Source organism: Taudactylus pleione, unplaced genomic scaffold (assembly GCF_031769625.1).
Source record: "Taudactylus pleione unplaced genomic scaffold, aTauple2 ptg000012l, whole genome shotgun sequence".
Lineage (NCBI taxonomy): Eukaryota > Metazoa > Chordata > Amphibia > Anura > Myobatrachidae > Taudactylus > Taudactylus pleione.
In genome coordinates, this window is record NW_028284415.1 from 19908443 (window position 1) to 19920498 (window position 12056).

The 12056-nt window shown below is 44.0% G+C and overlaps 1 protein-coding gene across 1 annotated transcript in view; it reads right to left on the reverse strand.

Annotated features, from left to right (window-relative positions):
• The window catches only part of NARF (nuclear prelamin A recognition factor), a 44334-nt gene that overhangs the window by 19777 nt on the left and 12501 nt on the right, over nt 1–12056 (reverse strand). The window contains exons 6-8 of the mRNA XM_088468881.1: nt 6391–6509; nt 6164–6293; nt 5846–5918 (exon numbers count right to left, since the gene is read on the reverse strand). Of these exons, the coding sequence (XP_088325007.1) occupies nt 5846–5918; nt 6164–6293; nt 6391–6509 (322 nt within the window). The remainder of the gene's footprint in view (nt 1–5845; nt 5919–6163; nt 6294–6390; nt 6510–12056) is intronic.

Here is a 12056-nt window from a genome sequence, read left to right on the forward strand (position 1 = left end):
TAGGATACTTCGACCTAGGAGCCGGTGCATCCTCCTCTATGTGAAGGATGGCCTGCACTGCCCTAACCAATGCCGGCACATTAATGGAGGACTTAGTCTCCACTTCCTGGGCCATGGCATCCGAGTCAGTGCCCTCATGCACTTCTCAGTCATCTGAAGACACGTCCGTGTCCGTTAACTGCGCAGCCAGTGAAGCCGTAACGGGGCGCTTGGACGCCTTTGGGGGCATGTCACTTTGTAACAAACATCGACTGAAAAGCCGAAGACGAGGCCGCCAGACTCTGAACAGAGCTGAAGAGTACATCCACCCAGGGTAGAGGAACCGCCTGAGGATACCCCTGAAGAGGCACCATGGACTGCTGAGCCACTGAGGGAGACTGTACGTACACAGGCAACCCCGAATAAGGACCCACAGTCTGAGACCCGGGGGGAGACTGCAATAAAAGCAGAACACCCGGGGAATGGGGGATGGTAGGCTGGAGCTACGCCCTAGTAGGGACTGCAGTCGGGACCGCTAAACGGTCCGCGATTGACGCCAGCACCTGCAACGTAGGGGGTTTAGAGGGGCCAGGCACTAGCTGGAACCGCCCGCACAGACCATCCTGTGATAAATCCTCCCTATCAACCCCTGCTGAACAGCGTCGGCAGGAAAACAACACAGGAGCCAGGGAGAGCTCAATCTCCTCATCAGACATGACACAATAAATTTGTAATAAATATGTATCACCGAGAAGAGGTGAGGCGTATAACACCTGCGCACTCCCAAGTATGCAACACAAACAGCCCACAAAATGGTACTGAGTAGCACACCGCTGTATGTGACTGACCTCACAAATACTTTGGATTTATATAAGTGAGGTACACAGAAAATCGCCCTTCCCCCACACACCTGCGGGCTGTAGGAGAAGGAAAGGGATAGGTATAAGATGACAGTCAGCAGAAAATTAGCACAGACAGGCAGTACTAGTAAAAGTCACATACCATGCAGGAAGATAATACTCACTGCACCTTTCACTACAATCAACCTCCCAGATTCAGTGTCTGGGAGGACTATAGCGCTGCGAACACAGTCCTTTTGCAGGAGAGAGGTATGCAGGGGGACCGGTCCATGCACCGCCTGGGAGATCTGCGTTTGCCACAAGAAGATGGCCGCCGGAGAGCTCTGAGGAGGAGTGGCCGCAGGAGGAGCAGCTCAACGACGCCAGCGCGCATGAGAGAAGGCGCGCTGAGCTGAGGAGCCGCTAAACCAGGCTAGTGATTAACCCCAGGGACGCTGGTTCCCATCCAGCAATTATTCCCTGGTAGTCCAGCGGTCACATGGGGTATTCCTAATGAGGGGGAGCCCGCCGCCGCTACTAGCGCCGCCGGTCTGTCCCCAGAGACCGGCGGTGAGAGACTGCTTTTTACACGCGGACAATGCGATGCGCTGCCCTCGGCTTACCTGTCCCCCGTGACTCCGGCAGCAGTCTGTGGGAGGTCCTGAAGCCCTGCTAATACTGACTCCGGGGTCCCGCTGCGATCCCCAGATCAGTACTGGTGTTGCAGCGCCAGCGGGGTTGTTGGAGCGGCAGCGTGGACGCCCAGATGGACAGTCTGATGCTGCCGCTCTGAAGAGTAAAAATAAATAAATAAAATCTTCTTTTTAAAAATAAAAATAAGCTTAGGGGCTGCTTATGCGGACCCCCTATGGACCGTGAAGTAGAAATAAATATTTTTCATGTTGAACGGTGGTACGAACCAGGGACAACCATGCAATAAAAACTAGCCCATGGGAGGACATCCAAGAGTGGGCCACACACACTTTTGCCAGCATGCACAAATTAATAAGTGTGCTAGAATTGTTCAGAATATTATCATCCACAATACCAAGACAACAAGCCATAGGTGTAATAAGGGATGAAGGAATCCCAGTACTATTTAAGACATTTTTAACTTTACCCCAAAAGGTATGAACTGTAGGACATACCCAGGGAAGGTACCAAAATTTACCATTAGCTGCCTGACATTTTGGAAAATGGCTTGATTCACGGCCTCCAAACTTCAATAATCAAACAGGGGTTAAATACGATCTATGCAACAGATATAACTGAATTTGTTCAAACCTTATGGATGCAGTGGAGACGCGAGGGCAGCCAAGGGTTCTGTCCCATTCACTATCATTCAAAGGACTCACATCTACCTCCCATTTCTCTTTAGGATATGGTAACTTAAGATTCATGATAGCCTGACATGAGATAAGAGTAGATGAAGAATACTGACTTGCGAGAACCTAATGACCAGAGAGTCAACTTCATGGGGAAGGATCGTATATCAGGTGGTCCATTAATGAACTGAGCAGTTAAGGCGTGCCTGAGTTGTTGAAATCTATAGAAATATGAACCCGGTAACCTAAAATCATCTCGCAATTGAGAGAAGGATTTAAGAATAGAGTTCTCATATAAGTGCCCCAAGGAGGTAATGCCTCTGGGCCCCCACACCTCTCTAATTTGGAGAGTTCAATTCGGGCAATGCCCTAGAGTTCCACAAGGGGGTATCTGGGTCTAGACTATCAAACTGCATAACACCAGATACCAACTTCCAAATCTTAATGGCCTAGTCTAGGAATTTTACCACTCAATAAGGCCAGCAAGGGCATATGCCCAGGTTTTGCCTGAGACACCAGCAGCGAATGTAAAGCACCAGGAGAATTATCTTGAATCCAAGTCCTCACGTGTGCAAGATGTGCAAGATAGTAATATAAACAGAGATTAGGAAAAGCCAGCCCACCCGAGGACCTAGATCTAGTCAACACCTTAAATCTAATACGAGAGCGGCGGTCCACCCAAATCAGAGAAGACAACATACTGTCTAATTTACGAAATAACGAAGCAGGGAGAAACACTGGAGACTGCTGTAATACATACAGGAACTTAGGTTAAACTATAATTTTATTCAGGTTGATCCTACCAGTAACGGTAATAGGCAGCCTGTTCCAAATGATTGACTTCTCTTTCAAGTATGTAAGTAGGGGATGTATATTCAGCATGACACACTCCTGTGGGGAGTTAGTTATCCAGACACCCAGGTATTTAAATTGAGTCACCCACCGCAAGGGAAGTGAAACTCTAAGAGAAATAGGGGGTCGTCCTGTAAGGGGAAGAATGGAAGATTTTTTCCAATTAATTTTAAGCCCAGAGTACCTACCAAATGTGTCTATAACCTGAAGAATAACAGGCATAGCTACTATATAGGCAAATTTATATTTTACATGCATTCTATCTATCCTACAATTTGAAACTTCGGGTAATTAAATTTATGCAATACATGATTTCATTAAGGTTCAAATAGTAGTTTAGGTCATGATAGTAAAATAATACATGTAAACTATGACAGCAGGATAAGCTAATTATATTGCAGTGTGATGTGTGATGGCTGCATGTAGTGACAGGTAATTATTGCAGAGTAGTGGGTGATGGCAGCTTGGGATAATTATTGCAGACTAGTCATGGGTGATGGCAGCAGCATGTGATCATTATATAATGGCATAATAAATTATTTACCATTCTCTTCTTTGGATAGAAGTAGTCCAAAAATTCCTCCAAACAAAGTACAGTGATAATTTCTTTGATTACTAACTAAGGAGTTGATGTATAGTATATGACAGTAGGGTAATCATATAAATGCAATAATTTATTGCACTGTCATGTATCCTCCAGTAACTAATGCACAATGATGCTAATCCTTACCCCTGATGCTCCAACACTAGTTTAATACTCTTCACCTGTCCCTGGCTTGTATTGTACCACGATCAACATTATTAGTATCATATTATGTGTTACTTACATAAGACTCACACAGATCAGTTTGGACAAGGAACACTTTGGGGCCGATTCAAATGTTTTGCCAGCAGCCGACGGAGCAATTCAATTGTTGCTCCGTCAGGGCGCGATAGCCACCGGCGCCGGCAATCTGTGAGAAACCCCCTGGTTAGGACGCCCTAACCAGAACTTTAGGCGCGTTTAGCCATTTTAACGGCTAAACCCGGGGCGAAGAGGGCGATATAATGAGTGCCCATAACAATTGAATTGCATCGCTGGGCGCCCATTAATTATCACGGCTTAAAAAAAACTATTGAATCACCCCTACAACTTCACTTCACAGTGTAGCTAGTATTTTTCCTGTTTTGAACTTTATTGTTTTCAGAACAGAACAAACATTGCTGTGCTGGTCTTTTGTTTTTGTTTTATTAGGTCAACAACAATTTATTGGCTCTTTCCTCCTGCTGATAAGAGTTTTTTCTATTGCAAGATAATGATCAGGCTTATATCTTCAGAGATGCATAAGACTAATCTGGAGGAGTGCATGGGAAGTGAGGAATGAGTCATATGCGGGCGATTTGAAAACGTACGACACCTCGGTATGTTTTCAAATTCAGCCCGATGCATCGCATGCTGCTGTGAATGGTAAACGATGCATCTTACAAGATGCTTCGTTTACCTATTTAACAGCATGAGGGATCGCAGATCTTATGGCTTTTCCATAAGATCTACGATGCCGATATACGACGGTGGGGGTGCGCATCGTACAGCATGCCAAACTACACACAATATGCACGATTGATCGTTGCAATCGATAGAAATCGTGCACAACGTATAAAAAAATCTTACCGTGTATGGCCGGCAATAGATTCTTGTACATGAGTTAATGTGCAGGGGCGTATCTACCCATTGGCCAGGATGGCACTCGCCAGAGGCGCCGGCCAAAGGGGGGGCACCGTCCGGCAGTGCCACCAGCAGCCAATGGGTGGACTACCCCAGGGAATTGAACTAGCCCCACTAGTCCCGCGGTCCCACAAGTGTAGGGCAGACCGCAGTGAGAGAAGTCTACCCTATACAGTTTACACACAGCCGCCAGCAGGTGGGGCAGATTATAAATGTGCTGAAAGAGTTATTTTATCCCCTGCAACTAACTATACAGTATGATTTCAGAAATAGACTATTCTGCCCAAATTAGATTGAGCAGCTACAGTACCTTTATCACTCAGTCTTATCATGCAATAGCTGCACTACAAGACACACAACGAACTGCTACAAGTGGTACTTCTTCATTGCCAGGAAGTAGGCACATAATTGTACTAAACATAAGGTCGGCACTGGAGAGCTTGGAAGCTTACCGTAAGTTCCTCATTTTTCCTGCACTGTACCTTAAAGATTACAATATCTGTGGACCAAGTAGAACCCTGTCTCTGCCGAAAAGAAACATACACTGGAGCTCTGATATTACGATCTGTATTATCTGAAGGACAATCAGTTCTGCATACTGTTTGTTTATCCTCTCCACTATTGGTCGCCCTTTGTGCACACCCATCCCACCTCCCCCCTACCCACCCTTTCCTTGCCCTCAGCTGGTATTTATCTCTATTGGCTCTACATTATACAAAATTTGTTTGCAGCTTTACCGCTTTGTTGAGTTTTGTTTGAAGTCTACAGTTTCATCACACAGCACCACAACCACACATTTTGTGTAACATAATTTTTAATACATAGAGACATGCCCCTTTAAGACTTATGCGAGCTACAAAGAACTACATTCTACAAATCACAGATGCAGCGCTGATACCAAAAAAATTCTTCAGGTATACACAATAAATCAAAAAGCTGAACACCTTTTAGGTACGGCAGCTCCCAACACTACACATCAATTCTCATGCTCGAATCACAAGTATTGCTATTTTTAATATGGTTTTTCATAGAGACTCTATTACGTACTCAGAGAAACAATCTTATCCTAGTCACATGACCCCATACCACCCAGCAATAACGCCATGGGACGTATGACATGCTCCAGTAAGACATAAATTACTCACACGTTCTCTAGAGGACATTCTTCCACTTCTTTGACAGATATGTTTCTCTGCTCCATAATTTGCATCACCTCACCTAAAAAAAACAATGCAGAAGACATATAAAATACCTGTCATGGCCTCTTATACATCTTATGTTATGCATCGTATATCTTTTTTAATGGCTTCTAAGCTAACTTACGAATTCTACTCCAAATGGCATCAAGTCTGACCTGGCAATTCTCGTTGGACATCCCCAAACTAACTTTTTAATTTACTACTCACTCTAGAATTCAATAATCACTACTTTTCAAATTGCAGAAGGTAGCAGAAAAATATTACCTAATGTCAGCACACAGTCAACATCACGGCAATTATACAGCTCAGTGTAATAGTCTTCCCTGAGGGCCTCCATCTTCCTGTCATAACATGGAGCCACAGTGAGATGGAATATTTTGTCAGGGGCCAGGTTCTGAGAGAAAAGAGAAACAGCAGATGTATTCTGAGAACAGGAATGATGACTGGAATGTGTTGTCCAGCATGTTAGAGCACAGAGCTTGTAAGGTTACCTGATGTGTTGCAAAGTACCCCTTTACTAGCGACCCCATAATCTGCTGAGTGGATTTTGCAGTGCAGATGTGAGGAGTGACAGAATCGCCCAGAACACGCTCAGCATACTGCACCCACCCTAGGGAGAAAGACAAAGTCAGTACAGACAAATTGACTGCATGTACAATGCTTTGCGGGAGTCTAATCAAAGTTAAAAAAATTGATAATGAAAAAATAAGTATGCTTAAAAAATAATGAAGCAATGAGTTCAAAGAAACTTAAAAGAAGCTTCCAACTTATCAGCATCAACTTTGAAACACCTGGGAACACTGGGGAATTATATTGTGTGCTACAAAAGGTTACTGCTGGGTCTTAAAAATATGTACGAGATCTCAGAACCCATATAGAGGGACAATAAAATGCAAACGTTTCACATGTGCATCACTCCATACGGGTGTGGTATAATAAATCTACATGAAAAAGGTCAACAATGTCTAGATAGACATCAGATGTTAGAGAGACAATAGGTCGACAGGGACAAAAGGTCAACACACTAAAGGTCGACATGGAAGAAGGTCAACAGGGTCAAAGAGTCAACGTTAAAATGTTCAACATTTTTTTTTCTTTCTTTCTAACCCTAATCTTTACCCTAACCCTCCCCTTGGTGCCTAACCCTAACAGTCGGGGTAGGTGCCGGACCCTAACTGTCCCTTTTAGTGCCTAACCCTAACCCTCCGGTAAGTGACTAACCCTAACCCTCTGGTAAGTGACTAACCCTAACAAAAAAATCAAACATGTGTTGACCATCTGTGTCAACCATTTTTCATGGCGACTTTTAGTGTGTCAACCTTTTGTACCTGTCTACCTATTGTCTGTCTAACATCTGGTGTCTATCCAGACATTGTCGACCTTTTTCATGTAGATCTATAGTCCGGATACCACTTCATACTAGGCATCTTTGGCAAAGTAGAATATTGAGGTTAGTGAGAATTTAATTAATTTCCTGGTTGTCAAGCAAAATAATCTTAAAATGTTTTCTGGGTAAAAAGCAACAATTACAAAAGTACAGCATTTACATTCTCTATGAGTAATTGCAATTAGTGAGGCATGAGGTGTCTTATGTCACAGTGAGGCGAGTTCAATTGTTTTCACACGCAGCTGTTATTAATGGGCACCCAACTGAGCAATTCAATTGTTGCTCCTATCGGGAGAGAATGCTGTGGGTGCACAGCTTTCTGCTCGCACCCTCCCAAGGTGGCGAGCAGAAATCAGAAAAAAGTCCTGCATGTTTGGGTGCACTAACCAGGACTTTAGACGGGTTTGGCCACTTTACGTGTATATTTGACTGCAACATGCGCAAAAAGGCATGGGCGCCCAAAACAATTGAATATGGCCCCCCGATCTCCCACCACGTTAGACAGTAGATCAGACGCAAAAAAACTATTGAATTCCCACCAGTGACGTTACTTGTTTATAGTGAATATGTAGGCTAAATATTGTTTTTAACTCACAAAATGGCCGTCTCCACTATGTGTAAGCGAAATATACACTTTAAGATCATGTTAAAGCTAGCAGCTAATAGATTAGTACTGATTTCATTTGTAGTATTTGAAGTATGATGTGAAAACTTAGCACCTCACCCTAGTTATGGTCTATGGACAATTATTATTATTATTACCAGTTATTTATATAGCGCACACATATTCCGCAGCGCTTTACAGAGAATATTCGGCCATTCACATCCGTCCCTGCCCAGTGGAACTTACAATCTATATTCCCTACCACATGCGCACACACACACATACACACACTAGGGGTAATTTTTGTTAGGAGTCAATTAACCTACCAGTATATTTTTGGAGTGTGGGAGGAAACCGGAGTACCCGGAGGAAACCCACGCAAGCACAGGGAGAATATACAAACTCCACACAGTTAGGGCCGTAGTGGGTATCGAACCAACGACCTCAGTGCTGTGAGGCAGTAATGCTACCATTACACCGTCTGTGCTGCCCTGACAATGATTAGCCTACAAAATATAGCTGTGTCACTGTTGACCCATAAAGGGAATTCTCCATGACTAAGCACACAGTGTATTTTTAGCAGAACTGATGGCAACCAGATGTTCTCAGATGTTCTGTCCTTCCCTTTCAATGTGTTTACCAGCCTTCAGCACATTCACTTCTAGAAACTGTTTGCTAATCTGATATCTGGGGGAGGGAGAAGAAGAATGTATATGTCTCTGCAATTTGATATATTATAGGTGAGAGGGTAGAGTATAGCTAGAATTATTACTTGATTGAGGAAAGAATTTATATGATGGAATTGGTATGTGTTATTGATGGTGCCCACACACATAGCGATATTTTACACGATCTGGCCGATTCCCACACATTGGAACGACAGATTGTGTAAAATATAGCCAAATCGTGAGGAAATCGTGAGTCCCCACTCACGATCACGATACGATGCGCGTACCCGCTGGTCGCACATCATATCTTCATATCTGCCGTGCAGTAGGGCAGATCTGACAATCTAGGAGGCGATGCACTGTAAAAAGTCTGACTGCAGGAGAGATCGTTTGAAGATTGGACACCAAATCGTGTGCAGATCGTGTGGAGATCGTGTGCAGTGCTGCCGGGGAGAGTTTCAAAGGAAATCGTACACATCGGCTGATCGTGAGAACATCGGTATGTGTGTGGGCAGCTTCACAGTCAGAATGTCGACATGAAGGTACTGTGATGTAAAGCACTGTAACTGTGTTGGCTTTAGAACTTTAAACATGATGATTACCAAAGTTACAATACGTTAAATCTCATTACTAAAATGTCGGAAAACTATGTTCGACATAATGCTGCTCCTTCTCATTGTCAACATTCTGACTGTCTACAACGTAATTACATCCTGATGTGATGAGTAATGCAGCAAATGCCTTAGTGATGTCCCTGGTACCTCGTGAAGTCATAGGCCGAGTTCTGAGTGATGTCACTTATTCCAAGTGAACAGATAATTAGAATTGTCATGAATATGGTTTAAAAACAATGGTGGCTGTGTGTAGACGAGAGATCCACTTTAAGAGCCCACTTGAAACACAGCCCATGTGAGCAGACTGCAGCGTAATGAGAAAAGTATGATAAAAAAGTAGCAGTCTATGGGTGTGATTCAGAGATGGAGGCTTTTGCACTGCAGCTGCGTCTTTGGTCGCAGATACTGTTCAAAAATATGATGAGGTCTGCAGGAGGAGTCTGGTGGCAAAAGATGCCTCCTACCGGCATCTCATTTTTGATGCCCGTGTCCGAAGATGCAGGATCATATCAACATCGGCCATCCGAGTATCCCCTAGCTGACTCAGAATGACCACCGTCTGCTCACTTTAGAGGCCAGTAAATCTGCGTCGGAAGACACAGACACGGCCTCTGTACTCCCAGAAAACGGGGCAGACTCTGGGAATGTAAGCCCTATATTTATTCCATTACTATACTGCATTCTCATCCTAACCAACTGTTCTATCCTCCCCAATATCTGTCTCTCCCCCGTCTCTGTGTCCTTCTCCTTTAGATTCCTCTTCCTTCTTGTGCTTTTCCCTCCCTTACTTATACCATCATCTCCTCCACACTGCCTGCCCACAATTGCACCAAACCTTTGGGTTCAACAGCCGACGCTACTTTTGTGTATATTTTGACTGCATATGCAGTAATGTTTTGTATCCCATGTTCTGCAATGTTTGGTACTTAAATGCTGGGTACACACTGTACGATATATCACTTGTAAGGCCGGCGAACGATATATTGTCCCGACTATCAGCCAGTATATCTGTGAACGACGTAATTCTCAGATATAATCGCATCTGCTGTCTAGCCCGGCAGCTGCAATGTATTGTGCCGATATATTGTTTACATCGTTCAGTGTATACACACGGTTGAATTACCAAACTATATATTGGGCACAGAATCCCTTAAATATGATTTCACAAATGGAGTCTGCTGGGCCGACATATCAGGCGGATGATTGGCAAGTGTCTATGCACAAGATCGTTTGTGCATAAACATAATCAATGATTGTATCAGTTCTTCGGACAGCCGATCCTTCGGCCAAGTGTGTACCCCATTTACGTTTTTTGCATTAGTCTTTTTTTACTTTCTTTGCGCTGTTTCTGCTTATGTACTTTGTAAGGCGCCGCAAAACCCATGTGGTGCCATATAAACAAAGGATAATAATAATAACCTGTTGCGCCGGGTTTAAATCGTCAAGTTATTCTGTTTTATTATTTGATTTCACCCAAATCTATCCAGAACAAGTTCCCCGTGTCAAATTTCTGCCCAACGTACACCAAAGGGAGGTATGACCAGGATCTCAACCCCTAGTATGTCTTCTGGGATCCAAAGTTACCACTCTGTTAAAGCTAGCAGCTAATAGATTAGTACTGATTTCATTTGTAGTATTTGAATTATGATGTGAACACTTAGCACCTCACCTTAGTTATGGTCTATGGACAATGATTAGCCTACAAAATATAGCTGTGTCACTGTTGACCCATAAAGGGAATTCTCCATGACTAAGCACACAGTGTATTTTTAGCAGAACTGATGGCAACCAGATGTTCTCAGATGTTCTGTCCTTCCCTTTCAATGTGTTTACCATCCTTCAGCACATTCACTTCTAGAAACTGTTTGCTAATCTGTGATGTTTTCATCCAAATCCATCCAGTGGAAGGCTCAGAACAGGCTCCCCGGTTCAAAGTTATACCGAGCATAACTCAACGGGAGGTTCCACTGGGACCCTAACCCCCTTAATATCTGGCCAGGGTCCAACTCGCGTTGGTTTCATCCCAATCGGTGCAGGGGTGTCCGAATGCATAAATGGACAGATAAACAAACAAACCAATTCATTTTATATGTCGCTTTGTCCCACTGTTGTGTTGTGGTTGCCCCTACCCTTTTGGGTAAGGGAAGCTACCCATGCTGCACTGCGGTCGGTGCTGCTGTCCAGACTGCCGCAGCATCTGCCAGGTACATTGCGATCTGACAGGTGCCGTAACCGGCATATGTGCACAAACACAGGCTTCTAGCGTCTGCATCGGGGCTGTCAGAAAGGTGGGTCAGTGGCTTCCCACTAAACGATCTCTCTGCTAATCGCAGCCTGGACTGGCAGTCCCAGGGAAAATTGCCTGTCCAGTGTATGATTATCAGACAGAGCTTCACTGGGGAAGCCACTGCCAGTAAAGTCACTGCACAGACTCTGACAGGCTCACTGTGGTGGTGGATTTACCAGGGGGTGGTTTGTGCAGCTCCTGGGTAAAATCTCCCACTGATGATATCATCATCAGATGTTAGGTAAGAAATAGGAGGGTCATAATCTGAATGTGCTGTAGAAGAACCTACTTTGCTGAAGGAAACAGGAGATGCCAACATTTCTGTGAGGTGTGCTGGCATGATCATTGTGACACAAGGGGAGCAGGTTTATTGAAGTCCTACTACATTTCCTCTGTTGACCAGGCAATGTTGATAACTGCTAAATATTTAAAGAAATGAGGTGGATTGTGCAATATACCTTCTCCATGTGAATATAAACCCTCTTTATGCTACACATTCTTTCCTAGGTGTTAGGTCGCTATTAACCTTACATTCAAATGGTAGGCATGAGGAATTACTAATTTTTATTTTGCTGTAGATGGGTTAACTTGGAATAT